This window comes from Chaetura pelagica, unplaced genomic scaffold, assembly GCF_000747805.2.
Source record: "Chaetura pelagica isolate M959 unplaced genomic scaffold, ChaPel_1.0 scaffold498, whole genome shotgun sequence".
In the NCBI taxonomy this organism is placed as follows: domain Eukaryota; kingdom Metazoa; phylum Chordata; class Aves; order Apodiformes; family Apodidae; genus Chaetura; species Chaetura pelagica.
Window position 1 is genome coordinate 153,270 of NW_009954218.1, and position 16,769 is coordinate 170,038.

The 16,769-nt window shown below is 50.9% G+C and overlaps 2 protein-coding genes across 2 annotated transcripts in view; both read right to left on the minus strand.

The window, feature by feature from the left end:
• CACTIN (cactin, spliceosome C complex subunit) overlaps positions 1-2,589 on the minus strand; it is an 11,058-nt gene extending 8,469 nt beyond the window's left edge. Inside the window, 1 exon segment of the mRNA XM_010003420.1 lies at positions 2,522-2,589. Coding sequence (XP_010001722.1) covers positions 2,522-2,589 — 68 coding nt within the window.
• A 615-nt stretch (positions 2,590-3,204) lies between these two features.
• PIP5K1C (phosphatidylinositol-4-phosphate 5-kinase, type I, gamma) overlaps positions 3,205-16,769 on the minus strand; it is a 48,571-nt gene continuing 35,006 nt past the window's right edge. Inside the window, exons 10-18 of the mRNA XM_010003421.1 lie at positions 14,761-14,809; positions 13,671-13,755; positions 13,134-13,295; positions 12,028-12,166; positions 11,715-11,747; positions 8,371-8,475; positions 7,987-8,119; positions 3,951-4,034; positions 3,205-3,616 (exon numbers count right to left, since the gene is read on the minus strand). Of these exons, the coding sequence (XP_010001723.1) occupies positions 3,614-3,616; positions 3,951-4,034; positions 7,987-8,119; positions 8,371-8,475; positions 11,715-11,747; positions 12,028-12,166; positions 13,134-13,295; positions 13,671-13,755; positions 14,761-14,809 (793 nt within the window). The 3' untranslated portion in view covers positions 3,205-3,613. The remainder of the gene's footprint in view (positions 3,617-3,950; positions 4,035-7,986; positions 8,120-8,370; positions 8,476-11,714; positions 11,748-12,027; positions 12,167-13,133; positions 13,296-13,670; positions 13,756-14,760; positions 14,810-16,769) is intronic.

Genomic DNA, 16,769 nt, shown 5'->3' on the forward strand with positions numbered 1-16,769 from the left:
TTCCCTACAGGAAATTTTATCCTGTCCCCTTATGCTGACAAAGCTGCTCTGAGCCCTTTGCATGTTCTCTCACAGGCCCAACCCTCTGTGTCCAAACCTGGTAGCTCCAAAAGGCTCAGTGACAGAGAACTACACAAGGATTGTCTCAGGAAAGCCAGAATGCTTGGGATGATGCTTGAAATGAACATGCTGAAAAAGGTCTTGGTTTCTCTACATCTCCTGGGACCAAGTGCAGCTTCAGCTTGCAAAGCTTCACTCCATGAAGGTGGGGCTCAGATGCTCCCTGCACAGAGGCTGAGCAGCTTTGGAGACCCCCAAAACGAGGGGAAGGAATAAAGTCTCCATCAACGATGCTTAAACCATCTTAAACAAGATGCTTGCTTTTGTGTTAGCTGGAAAGTCCTGATGAGGCTAAAACCACCAGCCCATGAACAAGGTGGTACCAGAGCAGCTGGGCCTCGGGTCCAACAGCCCAACCACCCAGGTTCCTCCCCAGAGCTGTGTTCCTCCAGCAGCACCCAAGAGCAACCCAAGATGCAGAAGGCATGTGGCCTCTCTATGCACAGAGGAAAAAATCCCAAAGGCTGCAGTTTTAGCATTTTGAAGCCTCCCACTTTCAGCCCAGAGGCAGGCAGTGGGCACTTCACTGCTCCTGGCTCCCCCTGCCCAACTCCTGAGCCCCCTGCAGCACCCTCAGGCAGCTGCAGAGCTGGGTGGGACTGGCACAAGCAATGGGATGGGTTGGGAAACACTTCCCTGCCTCCTGCAGGGGCTGGCACAGAGCAATGCTGTGAGCTGTACAGGAAATTTTATCCTGTCCCCTTATGCTGACAAAGCTGCTCTGAGCCCTTTGCATGTTCTCTCACAGGCCCAACCCTCTGTGTCCAAACCTGGTAGCTCCAAAAGGTTCAGTGACAGAGAACTACACAAGGAAAAGCCAGAATGCTTGGGATGATGCTTGAAATGAACATGCTGAAAAAGGTCTTGGTTTCTCTACATCTCCTGGGACCAAGTGCAGCTTCAGCTTGCAAAGCTTCACTCCATGAAGGTGGGGCTCAGATGCTCCCTGCACAGAGGCTGAGCAGCTTTGGAGACCCCCAAAACGAGGGGAAGGAATAAAGTCTCCATCAACGATGCTTAAACCATCTTAAACAAGATGCTTGCTTTTGTGTTAGCTGGAAAGTCCTGATGAGGCTAAAACCACCAGCCCATGAACAAGGTGGTACCAGAGCAGCTGGGCCTCGGGTCCAACAGCCCAACCACCCAGGTTCCTCCCCAGAGCTGTGTTCCTCCAGCAGCACCCAAGAGCAACCCAAGATGCAGAAGGCATGTGGCCTCTCTATGCACAGAGGAAAAAATCCCAAAGGCTGCAGTTTTAGCATTTTGAAGCCTCCCACTTTCAGCCCAGAGGCAGGCAGTGGGCACTTCACTGCTCCTGGCTCCCCCTGCCCAACTCCTGAGCCCCCTGCAGCACCCCCAGGCAGCTGCAGAGCTGGGTGGGACTGGCACAAGCAATGGGATGGGTTGGGAAACACTTCCCTGCCTCCTGCAGGGGCTGGCACAGAGCAATGCTGTGAGCTGGGTGAACAAGCTGGCAAGTAGTGACTCAAAGGAGAGGTTCCTGAAAGACTTTTGATTGATTGATTGATTATTTGGTAAATACATTAATACATCTAATGGCAGCAGCTTGCAAGATCCCCTGCACACCTTACAGCCTTCAGCACCTGCAGGCAAGGGGAGAAGTCTGAGGCCTGTACTTCTAGGCAGGAAAACTTCAATTAATGAAGATCCTCCCTCACCAAGTTCAGCACTTTGCAGAGGACAAGATCTTCCCACCACCCCAGTTACATTGTGGCACCTGAATTAACCCATCCTAAGTGCTGCTGTGAAGACAGACTGGGGGGACTGAGCCCCAAGAGAAAGTTCCTACTTCCCCACTCCTCCACACATAATTCCAAGGACAGTCTGAAGATTGTAATGACAATAAGGAGATTTTTACCCTCTTCCTGAAGTGAGGCTCATAAAGCACGAGTCAGACCTGGCTCCCTCTGAGCTAAAGGATTTCCTTTCTTCTCTCAGGGAGCCAAGGATGGAATTGCTGGAGTTCAGGACAACACTGTGGTGTGTGTCCTGCTGGCAGATGGATGAGCCTAGTCTGAACACTTCCCAGTGACAGCAAATCCTCTTGCCTGCAGCCCTTGAAAAGCAAACTCTCTCAGACATCCAAAGCAAGAGATTTCCAACAGCAGATGTTACCACAGGCAACATCCCAGTCACCCATTTTGTCCAACAGAGTCCATGAACACACCACCTCCTGGCACAAGCAGGTGGCAGAGCCAGTCCTCTCCTTCTGCCTCCAGTGTGTGCAGACGTGCACGTGCCTCCCTGACTGCCCTGAGGTACAGAGGATACATGTGAACCCAATGTTTGCAACCCCCCCCCCGAGTACTTGGGGGTCAGACACACCCATGAGCATGCGAGGTGCCAAGTGGCTCCAGTAGGATGCAGTGTCCAGACAAGCCTGATGGGGCCGGGCAGAGCGGGGAGAGGGCGCATCGGGTCCCGGGTGCACAGTTCTCCTCTGTCCATGCTGGTCTGGAGGTGCAGCTGGTCAGACGAGGCATGGGCTCCAGAGGGACAGGATGACACAGCAGTGCAGCACACAGTGAAGGCAGAACCCATCGTGACATCCAGCAGGGCTGAGGTGACCAGGTCACTGTCGCCAGGAATCGTTGGCTTCCCCCACGCAGTGACACAGACCAAGAGAAGTCACTAGTGATTTTTGATTCCAAGTGAATTGGCATGGCTACTTTGGACAACTAACATGGGAGCAATTCTATTCAATGGCCTTTAATACATTGCATTTACATAGCACCTTTCATCCCAGGGTTTAAGTGCTTTAACGGAAGTGGGTACTGTGCACCCATAGCACGGGGGAAACCGAGGCACAGAGTGGTTAAGTGACTTGCCTTAGGTCACTCGGCAGAACCACGGCTGACCTGGCCAGCCTTAAACCTTGTGACTCCATCAGTTGGTTAGACCACACTGCTGCCTCAAATGAAGCCACTCTGGTCCCTGCCCTCCCCTGCAACGTGCTCCTACCAATTCTCCAGTGAGGTGTCACACTCCTTTCTGGTGCACAAACATATGACAACAAAAAAGAGGAAAGAAAGAAAGAAAGAAAAAAGTGCAGTAAACTAAATGTTTAAAAAAGCACATTCGTGCTGTCTCTGTGCAAAGATAAAAGAAATAAATATATGATTAAAAAATTAAAAAGGTTCACAGTATCACACATGGATAGGTAGCTACAGTAGTGCACGTCTGGAAAACACTGTGTTACTACCCAGGATTCTCTACACCCAGCTGGACGTCTCCGGTGGGAGCTGCGGGTGAGTGGGTGGTTTCTTTGCTGCCCACATCTGGGATAAGTAGAAATACAGGGTTATAGTTTTGCTCCGTCCTGAAATGCAGTGCCCGGGATCCTGCAGTGCAGCAGTACTGGTGTCAGCAAGCTCTTCCCCATCCCACTGGAACGGCTGCATCAACGAAAAGGGAACACATCGACCTGCAGAGGGAATCGCTGCTCTCTGGGGCTTCTGTGTCTGCATAGAGATTACTGCAAGAGGTGGAGAAGAGGGAGTCAACACCCACCACCCGCCCTGTGCTCCCAGCCCAGCCAGCTCCCAGGAATCAAAACAAGCCAGGAGAGCTCAGGCTGTTTGGTTCTCATCCTCCAGCGATGACAACGCGACTGGAGAATGTGAACTCCCCAAAGCTTTCACTGCACCAAACTCTTCGGAAGGAGCCACGAGCCCTGCCGAGCAGAGCGCGTCTCTGCCCGAGGCAGCCGGGCTGTGCTGCAGCCCGGCCCGGGCCCCGAGCTGTGCAGAGGGAACACAAGCTCCCACCTCGACCCACCGGGCACCCAGGACACTTTTCTTGTCACTTACTGTATCGCTCTCCTCATCGGAGACAGAGTGGAGCTGAGCACTATAGTGGAGCGGGGAGTAAACCCAACTCCTCTCGTCTGTCGGCTGCCAGAGTGGCCAGAGACGGCGGGGAGAATGCAAGGAGAGCAGCAGCAGAGCAGGGAGCAAAGGAGAGAAGAGGAAAAAATAAAAGGAGAAAATAAAAAAAACCAGGAAACAATACAGTAAGAACAGCTGTCCACCTGGAGGGAGAGAACTGAGCTCAGTGCCAGCTCCCAGCAGAGCAGCCTTCCTCATCCTCAGTACGTACCTGCTCCCAACCAGCTAGGACATGGGACAGCCAGCAGCTCACACTGGGCCCTGCTCCAGCTCTAGTGAGGAATGGCACAACCTCTCCTCTTGCAGGGACAGATTTTTAGAACTTTTGAAATGGCAGGGGAACCTCAGCTCCCTGCCATAGCATCACCCTGGCTCCAGACACTGAGAGATGCGGGAAGTGACTCACGGAAGGGCAGTGAAAAGAGCTCTTGGTTCCTGTTGCCCACTCCCAGCTCTCAACCTCCCATTTCCCCAGCCCTGTGCATGTTACAGGTCAGCATCTCTGGTGTTCAGGAGGGCTTTTACGGGGAGCCCTGTGCTGGTTTGCTGTGCCTTCCCCCTTCCCTGCAGGCCAAGCAAGGCAGCAGATGGGTGGGTTAGACCATGGTGGATGGTGGCCACAGAAAGGAAACAGTTATTGCTGAGAGTCTTGGAGACAGTGGGGTAATGGGAACAAGTACAACAAAGGAGGCAAAACACAACTGAGTCTTGGAAAGAATGAGGGAGAAGGGGACGTGTCAAGGCAGCTGGTTATCACAGCACCACTGGGAACTGGTGTTTTGACCAAACACACTTTGCTGCCGACACGGCGCAGAGAAGCCCGGGCAGGTTCAAGGGCTGGTGTCTACTTCCAGTGTTCCCAGGGGGGACCCACTTCCACTGCAAACAGGCTCTTTGGGCTCCAGAGCTGTTCTCAGAGAGAGGAAACTGCTCAGCCTGGGGTTTGCAAAGGAAGAGAAACGGAACTTGGAAGAAGCCTGGGGGGGTTCCCAGCCTGGGAACCAAGCGTAACATCTAAGATATACAAGAAACTACAAGAAGTCAGAGGAGCTTTGAAGCACTGGGCTCCGTGTGCTGAACCCCATCAATAATTGCAGCTCCATTAGCTGAGACCACTGGGAGGAAGGAAGGAAGAGAAACTATTGCCTGTAGTTTCTTACAGGGCTCTGCCAGAGGTGCAGGAAAGCTCATCACTGCATAAAGTCTGCCACACATCCTGTTTTTCATCCATCCTGACTAAACCACATGTTCCTTCAGAGCCTTTTAGGAGCTCAGATGCATGCAGGGAGCTGCAAACCCAGCGGGGAGATAAAGGAGCATCCGGTGCTTGGTATTAACCCCCCCAGTGTTGGGGCAGCCAAACCCAGCCAGGAGGCAGGAAGAGCTGCTGGGAAGGGCTGCCTGTTTGCCCACAGAGGTGCAGCACTGTCATCATGCTGTCAGCCAAGGCCAGGAGCACGTTTTTGTCCCTGTGTCCCCATGCATCCTGCCTGATGCCTTCTGCACTGATCCCCTACCCAGTACCAAAAAGGCAGGCACTGGAGGAAATGCCTGTGCCAGGGCTGTGAGGAACCTCCATCACCCTCTGAGGACATCAGTTCTCAGCTCCTAAATGTTCAACTGTCTCCCTACATCTTCTGGCAAAGAGAGGAAATCCCTCACAGAAAACCTGCAGTGAGGAGGGAGCACATGGGTACTGTTGAGGAGGCCTGGAGAGCAGAAACCATTTGGCTCTAATGAGCTGCTCACCACCCCAGCCACCAGAAAGATGACCAGTCACAAGCCTTAAAAGTTATATTTGCAACTGAATTTTTAGCAGCTTCAAAACATCTTAATGATCTCTTTGGAACCCCCTCTGGCTTCCTGGCCCAGGGAGCCAAGCCCAAGGCTGCTTGCAGAGGCTCAGGTGACACTGCAGCCCAACTCATGGCAAGAGCGGTGCCACCAGCCCATGGAAAAGCAGGGCAGAGCATGGGGTTCTGCCAGACCCTACAGGGAGACCCACTGGTGCAGTTTCCATAGGCTTCCTGGGTTCCTAACAGCCACTCAATCCAGAGCCACAGCATCCAGGAAGAATGGAATACTGGTCCCAGTGTTTCAAAGCTGCAGCTCTGCTCCCCTACACACCAGCAGGTTCACTTACAATCCCAGAGGAATGCGAGGTGGTTCGGAGTCTGCGCTGGCGGGGAGAGTAAATCCAGTACCTCCCATCTGTGAACTGGATGGCCCCAGGGCAAGTGAAGTGAGAAAGGAAACAGAGGAAAAAAGGATGATGTGAAAGAAAGGATGAAAGAGAAAGCAAAAAACAAGGGGCTGGGCAACTCTAGGCCTGAAGGGATCAGCGGGCAGGAAAGCCGTGCGTGGGAAGAGCAGCGCTCATGCCCTGCCACAATCTCGGCACTTTTATTCCCCTGTGGGTGAACAGGAGGATAAAGTGCTCTCTTTTCAGGAAGCAGACTTCCAAAGATCAGATCCCAGTCCCCTGGGACTTGACAAATCACAAATCACAAATCAGCACACAGCATCCCTTCCCCAACCATCACCCCTGGAGGACTCCTGAGAGAGCAGCTGTGGTCTGAGCCCCACTGTGCGCTGCTGCGGCCTCGCTCTCGTTCCAGCTCCAGTGGTTTTCCAAGCAGATCACCCGTGGGAACCCAGATTAGCTTTTCCCTTCATCCCAGCAGTGACAAACACTCCACAGCACACGACACACATTTAATGCAAAACTGGAGGACTCAGATGGAAGTATGAAATGCTGATGAGCAGTCAGTCACATTCTCTGTGAGCGCACATGGCACACAGATGGTTTCCTCTGGATAGAGAAGTGCCCCTCAAGTTGGGGGGAGACCATATGCCCAGGGACAGGGTGGAAGAGGAGCTGACCCTTGCCAGAAGACACTTGCCAGTGGAACAGGCAGTATCTGCAGGCAGTTTGCACACAGCTGCCATCCACAGGCAAAGAAAGAGCAGCCAGTTAGAGGGAGCTGTTTGCATTTCGAACAGCATGCACCAAAACCCAAACAGACAAGCTTTCAACATGGAGCTGATTCCTTCCACAGCTCCCACGAGCCTGGGAATGACTCGGCAACGAGTGAGCAGCTCTGCAGCAGAGTCACCCAAGTACAGGGAAAGGCAAATGTTGCCATTTTTAGGATAGCCTGAAGGAGCTCATCACAGGGGCTCAGCTCATCTCCATTGCCATATAACCCAACAGCAAGGAGTCAGAGCAGGGAGGAGTTGGGCACCTCTTTTAATGAGGTTCCAGTGCCCAGGCATGGGGAGAGCTCTCATGGGTCAGACCCTAAGCCCTGCTCTGGGAAGCCATGGGGCAGATATGTGTTGCTAAAATCTTCTCTGGTCTGCAGAAGCTGCTCAGACATTGGGAGAGCTGACTGAGGAACACAGCATATGGCTCCACTGCACGCTGCTGCCAACCAGAAATCACCTCACTTACTCCCTGTCTCAGCACTAGATTTCCACTGCATCACCTAATGCATCTGCCTGCAGGGAAAGGAAAAGCCAGAGTTCACCAGAGCCCAAGGTCAGCCCCACTCAACCACCTCCCTTCTGGCTTAGGCCACTGCAGCACGTTTGTGTGAGGAAAGCAGCAGATTCTGGCTGAGGAAGGAAAAACCTCTCAGGTGCACCTACATTCACCTTTGCTTGTCCCAGGAGTGAACACCCTGGCCTAGATAAGCCCTTCAGCACTTGTGCTGGGAAGTAGAGCAGCACACCCATGGCTACATCCACATTTAAGCCCCAGTAGATGCTGTTTTAAGTTCTTCAAGGTTTAATTCAGTTCCTTGCACTCAAAAACTCATCCAGCATCAAGATCTCCATGGGAAGAAGCAAGGGACAGACACTGCCCAGCACCGACCGCTGGAAATCCAGACTGCTACAGCCTTGTCCAACCTTTCCCATCACACCCCTAACAGGCCAGGTGGAGAGGGTATCTTACAAAGTATATGTCTGTGACTGGCACATCATCTTCATCTGAGGCCTGGCTGGCTGGTTCGGAGGCCTGGCTGGCTGTCTCCACCTCTATTGTGGCTGTGGATGTTACAATGGCACAGGCTGAAGAAGCTGCCTCTCTAGAGGGGGGGAAGAAATGAGAAAGTCTTGTCACCACCACCAGAAAAAGAGCACACAAGACTGTATTATTTATTACAGAGGAGCTGAAGATGCTCTGCTGTCACATCCAGAAAGATCAGGTCAGAAGTACAGCACTCAGCTTCACTGAACTGTCTGGGGAAGCACCTATCCCTCCAGGAAAGCTGGTCCCCCCCAAAGTCAGCCTCCCCACACTGGGAAGGGCTCTGCAAAGCTTCTCCAAAACACTCACTCTTTGTCATCTTCTTCAGGAGCTACAATCTCAACATCACACTTGGGCTCCAGCTCGACACTGATCTGCTGAAGCTCCTCCTCAACTCGCATCTCCTCGTGTGACCTGGAAACCAAAGAGAGACAGGCCCAAAGGCTCAGCTGGGCACTAGTTATGCACAGTCCTCAATTTTAGGTCAGCCTGAATCAGTTCCAAGTCAGCTCAGCCTCTTGCACTGCAGTCCCACAGGAGTGGGTTGTGCTGCTCTGCCCCAGCACCTGCCTGAGACTGCCAGCACTGAGCTCCTGGCACAGCCCCAGTGGCTGATTCTGGCTCAGAAGGAGCCATCAGTCCTCCCAGAACTGAGGATTTGGACAACCAAAACTCTCAGGCAAAAGTCAGCCCTGTCAAATCACAGTGCTCGAGACTAATGAGGTGGGAAAACAGGACAAGAGGAAAGGGATTAATTAGTCAGTGCTGCAGAAAAGACAGGCAGTGTCAAATGGAGTACAGGAGGAAAGAGAACTGGTTTCCAGGGGAAACCTCTGTCCAGAGTTAGCCCAGTGTTAGTTATCAGCTGCACAAGGGCCAAAGCCCCTGACCCCTCCTGAGCCTCCCAGCGTAACGAAGCCGCTCAAGTGCTCCAGGGTTCACACCAGATTTATCCACCCACTCAGGAGAGTTTGTGAGGCTTCTATTTAATACCTCAAGCTATTAAAGTAATTGCTTGTGCTAGCGTGGCTGGCTCCAGAGTCCTCCTGGGAAGGAGGAGCAGGCTGCTGCCAAGCCAAGGGCACAGTCCTGGGGAAGGGCAGGCTCGGGGCTCCAGGAGCCGGCAGGCGGCACTCCTGCCCAGCCTGGGCTGGGGACCTCGCTCCTCTCCTCCTCACAGGGGTGGATCTCAGAAACCCGAGGGAATTCCCCAGCAGATTAGAATAATGAGAGGTGTGACACATTCTTGAGCAAATTGGAAAAGGTCTTTTTTTCATTTCAGCTCAGGAATGTAAGTTGACACTTACACTTTGTTCTTGCTTTCACCAGGGGATCATGGATTGCTCCACGAATACCCAGGTCCTGGCTCCCCTAGAAAGGGCAGCACCAGAAATAGAAAAACTAGGCAAAAAATAGCAAAGGTGGCCACACTTTTTTTTTTTTTTTTTTTTTTTGGGGGGGGGGGGTGGTTGTAGCTCCGGCACATCTGTGTCAGACAGATCTACTTCTGACCAAGAGGCTCAGCTCCCTCTGCAGTCCAGGGACAGTCACTTTGATTCCTCTGACCCATTTCTGGATGAGCAGTCACCTCCTCCAGCTGCTCCCTCCTTTAGGTTCCAGGGAGTCTGGAGTAACTTGGGTGAAGCCACTGCATTTTCCCAAAAATGTTAATTGGAGTTAAAATCTCCAGGTTTCAGCAGTGTCACACTCTGGATTCTGCAGGAGGTGAGGTGTTCTGCAGGTCCCTGACACTGCAATGGGTTCTGTGGATCAACAGCAAGTAGGTCCTCACCCCTCAGTGACAGGAATTTACTACGATTCGGTGACATGCAGCACCCAGAGGTATTTTCATTACAAAACACCACAGAAAGGGATTTTTTCACAGTGTATGTGGTCTGAAGCTCAGCAAATTACTAAAAGCTATGAATGAGGGGAGATGTCTAGAAGATAAAGTGTCTGCACCGCCTTCCAAAGTCCTGCCTTCTTCTGAAGCACCAAACACTGACTGCAGGGAGGACATCAGCATGTCCAGCAGCTCCTCTGCCTACAGCATGTCCTGAGTCTCTGATGTGCATTCCAAAGTTTGCACCTCCAGTCCTTACAAGATGTCTTGGAAAGCTGAAGCAGAGTCACAGCAAACACAGGGTCCTTGTGCAGATTCCACTGACACAGGCAACAGGGTCATTTCTACTGATGCAAATACATGCAAGATCATGATATGACATGAGTCTCTAAATCCAGACATCTCTGTGCAGTGGAGAATTTTTGTCCACCAGGGGATCATGGATTGCTCCACGAATACCCAGGTCCTGGCTCCCCTAGAAAGGGCAGCACCAGAAATAGAAAAACTAGGCAAAAAATAGCAAAGGTGGCCACACTTTTTTTTTTTTTTGTGGGGGGTGGGAGGTGGTTGTAGCTCCGGCACATCTGTGTCAGACAGATCTACTTCTGACCAAGAGGCTCAGCTCCCTCTGCAGTCCAGGGACAGTCACTTTGATTCCTCTGACCCATTTCTGGATGAGCAGTCACCTCCTCCAGCTGCTCCCTCCTTTAGGTTCCAGGGAGTCTGGAGTAACTTGGGTGAAGCCACTGCATTTTCCCAAAAATGTTAATTGGAGTTAAAATCTCCAGGTTTCAGCAGTGTCACACTCTGGATTCTGCAGGAGGTGAGGTGTTCTGCAGGTCCCTGACACTGCAATGGGTTCTGTGGATCAACAGCAAGTAGGTCCTCACCCCTCAGTGACAGGAATTTACTACGATTCGGTGACATGCAGCACCCAGAGGTATTTTCATTACAAAACACCACAGAAAGGGATTTTTTCACAGTGTATGTGGTCTGAAGCTCAGCAAATTACTAAAAGCTATGAATGAGGGGAGATGTCTAGAAGATAAAGTGTCTGCACCGCCTTCCAAAGTCCTGCCTTCTTCTGAAGCACCAAACACTGACTGCAGGGAGGACATCAGCATGTCCAGCAGCTCCTCTGCCTACAGCATGTCCTGAGTCTCTGATGTGCATTCCAAAGTTTGCACCTCCAGTCCTTACAAGATGTCTTGGAAAGCTGAAGCAGAGTCACAGCAAACACAGGGTCCTTGTGCAGATTCCACTGACACAGGCAACAGGGTCATTTCTACTGATGCAAATACATGCAAGATCATGATATGACATGAGTCTCTAAATCCAGACATCTCTGTGCAGTGGAGAATTTTTGTCCTATCACGCCCTTAGCTCTGAGCCACCTGTCACCAAAGGAGGGGAGAAAACACCCCAAGTACCTGAGTTTCTGAAAACACTGGAAGCTAAGAAGTCTCTGGGGATTTCTCAGCCCTTAGTGCCTCACAACATCAAAGCCCTTTCCCACCCCACACCCAGGTGGCAGGCAGATGCAGAGGAGGAATGTTATTGCAGTTAAAGGCTCCCTTACCCAGAAGGGGACATAAAATGACCTTCCTTGAACCTGGTGCTGGTTGGGTGGGTAAATTTGGACAACTCAGCTGTTTGTTTTCCCATCAAACAACACGGGTGGTATTTAAGACTCCTTGCAAAGCACAGAGATCTGCTTGTAAGATTCCAAGATTCCCATTCAGCCCTCCAAGAGACTTTTGCACAGGAATAAACATGAAGTCTCTGAGAAGAGATGAGACACTTTTCTCACCTGCCATCCTGCCCTGAGGAGTGTGTGCGCCGCCTGCAGAAAGAAACCAGAACAGTAGAGTCTGAGGACCAATTCAAGACAGAAATCCTCTGCTGCCCCCAAATCTACCTCCCCACCCCAGGAGGGAGATGTTCTACTTAATAGCTGACACTTCTCCCAGCAATAATTAATCCCATCAAAGCTGTGTCTGCTTGCTCCCAGGAGGGATTTAATTAAAATTGGTCATTAGCATTGCAGAGCATAGGGCAGCCTGCTGAGATCTGCAGCAAGAGGAACAGCAGCTCCAGTGAGAGCAGGGGATGAGTGTCCTCACCTGTACCTGGGCTGCTCAGAGGTCTCCGAAGGGGATCGCTCAGGAACAGAGAGAGATGTTGAGGACAGAGTGGTGGCTATGGAGGCTGTGGTAGCTTCCTCAAAGGAGGGAGGTGTGCAGGGGAGCAGATCTGGCCTGCCTGCTGGCCCAGAGTGGAGGGCAGGAGAAGATGCAGGAAAAAAAGATGAATAGGTCAAACACCACCACCAGCCTGCAGTGAGGCTGTTCCACCATCAGTCTGCACACCCTCACTGGGACTGCTCACTTCAAGCCACAAACAGGCCAGAAGTTGAGCTGAGTTCACAAACACAACAGCTTATCCCAAGGCACCCTCTAGAAGAGAGCCAGTAAGCACCATTTCCAGGAGGACAGACAGACAGAACAGGAAACATCATGTCAGTGAAGACATATCACTGGTCATCAAAGCTGGATTAAAGGCTTGAATTGCCAAGAGAAAAATATCCCAGTGAATTAAGGGATGAATGGAGAGTTCACTGCTTTGCACAGGTAGAAATCTAACCCCTATGCACTCCAGGAGCTTGTCCTTCACTGCTCCTCTGTAAATCCAGCCCACAGAAGTGATGAAAAAGGCAGCACAGAACCAGGCCATTCATCTGCTTTCAGTGGCAAGATCTTGCCCCTTAGAACAGTCCAAGCACTGCCACTGGAGTCCTGCAGTTCCTACCTCCCCCTCTCACCGTGTTTTTTATTTTGTTAAGGATGGAAAATTCAACATTCTGATTGTGTTTGGGCTGTAACTGGTGGTGCCAGTTGGCAGTGGCTGCCTTGCAGCAGTGACACCACTGAAAATAGCACAGAACCACCACAGTGCTGCAAAGAAGGGACATGATCTTTGATGCAGAGAGATCGTTTCCCCACTCAACTAACTGCTAGTCACCAAACCATAAACCCTTACCTTCTCCCCTGTCCTCGTTAAGTTTAGCACCTGCAAAGCACAGTAAGACATGCAATGAAGAGCTATCTTTTGAAGAAGACACGTGGTTGGTACATAGTGGGGGACTTGATGAGAGCAGGGGAGGATCCTAAGGAACTGCTAAGGAAAAGGGGTGACCCCTCAAGCATCACCCGCTGGACGGAAGCGTTACCTTCATCATCAAGTGTGGGGTAACTCCTGGCTGCACGAAGGTCATACTGGGTCTCATCCTTTTCAGAGGGAAGCTGGCTAGCTGAGAATGCAGCTGTTGGACCAACCATTTTGACAGCTAGCAAGGCACTACGCCCTTTCTTTGAGGGAGATGACTTCAGAGCTGGATGAGAAGAGTGAAAGAGAAGATGAAATTGCCACCAACAACTACTGCCACACCAAGGGCACTTTTCCCTTCACAGGGAGAGGCCTCTGCCCTTGGACACACACACAGAGGTGCTCTGCAAGTGCCATTTCCAAAGGGCTGAGCCTGAGTCAGGATGCAGGGTGAGCTCCTGGGTGGGAGCCTGAGCAGATCAAAGCAAGATATGACATCCTGAGGATTTTGCAGCTCCCCAGCTTTGCTCTATATTACAGTAGAAAAACCTGCTCTGACTCCAACCCACAAGCTCTGCACATGGACTGAAGCAGCCAGATGGAGACAAGGCTCTGCCTCTCCCAGATCACAAGGGCAACAGCTCCTGGACTAGGTACTTACAGGAATTTTTTCGAAACACCGTGTTGGTCATGAATTTGAAGAATCTCTCTGCATAAAAGCTGGGTCTGTGGACTGACACCGTGTCCTACAAAGGCAAGAAGCAATTGTTTAATTTTAAAATTATCCCTCAAGGCTGATTTTCTGTAACAACCAATGCAGTCTTTTTGATTCCAACATTTAGCACTGATACAGCCTTCAAATGGAAAGGCTTAACTCAAATGATCTGATTAATGCTATAAATAAGCCTGAAGCATTGCCTTTGATTTGATTGCATTCCATTATATTCTTGCTGTAATTTTAGAATAGATTTGGGTGATTTTATTCTTCTGTAGAGTTCCTGGATTTTTCAAATATTGGCTGGATTACATACATGAAATTTCTTCTGGCTTTGCTGGCTGACATTCAAAGCACACCTGGATACCTCTGCATACAACATGGACATCAAAATTCAGCCAAGAGCCTCAATTTCAAAATTTACAAACGTTTTGCACTTTTTTGTTTAAAATACTAAAACTGAAGCTGTTTCTGCTTCTGATGGTTGACTGCTACCATGACTTGGCATCTACACACTTCCTCTGCCTTAGTATTCAAGAAAAGCTAGGATGTAAAATGCTGAAAAACACTTTCCACATCTAAGGCTGCCCTTTTGTAAACACTCACCTGGCTGCTGCAGCAGACAAGACAGGAGGGAAGCAGGGGAAGGGATTTATTCAGAGTTGACTGAAGGGGAAACACCCTCAGTCAGCAAAGGGAGCAAATGCAGGGTCCCTCCACACAGACAGGAACACACAGGCCTTGTGTGTACAGCTCCTGGTGTCATGGGGAGGAGGAAGATGACAGATGGGAGCAGAGGAGGAAAGCTGGTAGCACGACAGATGAACATGTGAGGAGGTGGAGTGAGCAAGAAAACCTGACTGGGAATAAGCGGCACTAAACCGCTGTGGAGGCAGGACAGGCAAGAACTGTTCCTTTCATCAGCTTCAACTGTGCCAGTTCAGGCACTATTAATAGCAAGGTAATCAGCACCAACCAGCATAAATGAAGCCAAGGCAGGTAATCCTGCAATTCCTGCCTCTGTACAGGCACTCACCCCATCATGGACAAGGGCCTTCCAGGTATGCTCTAGCTTCTTGATGAACCTAATTCCAGGGTAGAAGTGGAGAGAAAAAGAGACAGATTCAGGCAGGTACTCTATATCTAAGCCACCTTTCATATCCCACCCAGGAGAGATCACTAAGATAATTGCTAATGACTCCTCCTTCACTTGGAGTGTGGCTTCCTCCAGCCAAGAGAGGTCAGCTGAGCACACCAGCATCTCTGCAGGCAGGTCAGGACTGCCTGGGAACCCTGCTGGGAAGGAGGAGCTGGGCTGGAAGAGGGGCAGAAAATCACCTTCCAGCCCTGGAGGCACGCTACCCATTCTAGGCACAGAGACAGGAAACTTATTTATGAGTAACTCATTGTATCTTAGAAAAAAGACTTTGTGTCACCAGCTGTTCTAAGGACAGGATAAAAATCCACAGCCCCTCACACCCATCGACAGCTTCAGGCAGCCCGCCTCATTATCAGACTCTCCAGGAGAGGAAAATCTTCCTGCTTTCATTCAGTATTAAAATAGATGTTAACACACTTGAAGGACAGATGAGTGCAAAGTTACCTACCTGTATGACTGAAGGATATCTATTATTCCTACATGCAGCAGGAGACGCTCTCCTTTGCCGTTCACTGCTGGGATTCCTCCCATCCTGCAGGTAAAACAAAACCTCAGCAAGTGTAGCCTCAAAAAGAGTAGCTGTAACACCCCTGGAACCTAGAGAAGGGTGGACAGCAGCACTGAAAAGAGTGGGTGGTCAGACACCATACAAAACCTGCAAAGTCATCATGGGAAGTCCCCTGCTGACCCAGGCTGTGACACCAGGTGACCTGGGGTTTCCACCTGCCTTGATCACCAAACCCTAATTATCAGGACAGGACATGTGTGGCAAGAGCTCTGTCTGGGCCAGGAAGCACCAGGTTGTTTTTTCTTAGCTACAGGACATTTTATTCTGGGGATCAGATTATTTCTCAGGTCTGTGTGAGATGTCTGTCCTCTAAGAAGGAGGGTATTTCCAGTCCCACCCAGGCTAATATCAGTCCTGCCAAAGGAGCAGCAACCAGTAGCACCAGCACATGACCAAAGGATGCTGGTGTCAGGCAGGCCACTGCAACTAATGCTGCTACTTCAAAGAATGGAAACACTGAGGTATTATCCTGGTTCCACCATGACTCAACCTCCATCCAAACTGGAGCAGGTGGTTTCAGACAGAAACAAACCACAAACTCCAGGGTTTGTTAGCAAGTTTGTTACCACAGAGCCAGAGAGACAGTCACAAGAGCAACCTGCAGCCCAAGACCCATACAATGGGCACAACACAGGACAGGTTTTGGGCAAAACCCCAACCCACAGCACCAGTTACTCCAGCACTTGGCTAGGTTGCTGTTTGCCAACTGCACTGGGATAGCCCCGGGATACTGTCAGGGATTCCAAAGATGAAGCAGTGGAGAACTCCAAGCTCCTAGGGACAGGCTGATCCCCATTTCCACTGCAGATTCAGATGCTAAGCTTGAGCTGAGCTAGTTTCAACTCCCCATGGATTTGAAAACATGGGAGGATGTTTAGAGGCTGTTAGAGGAGCTGACAGCCTAAACACTGGCCTAAGAAGAGAGATCACAGTGAGGCTGTGTTTTACAGAAGCATTTCCCACCCCAGCTTCCCCCTTTCACACCCCACAACTTTCAGCGCCATAACCTCCAGGAGAGACACACACCCCCACAGTTCATACAGGTCTCACTAGGGTTTTACTGCTCCAGCCTCCACCTCTGCCCCTCCCAGCAGTGCACAAGAACCAGGTTTTCACCTACGTGTCATCTGTGTCTATGGACTCCCCCCGGGCAGCCCCACCCTGGATGGACTCCATGGCTGTGGAGTAAAGTGCCTTCTGCCCCACGGGACGCTTCTCATCCGATGTGCTGAGGGCTCCCTCCGACTGTCGCTCCCGTTCTTGCTGGTCTATGTTATGAACCCCAAGCAGGAGGCTGTAGTCCATGATTTTAAAACTT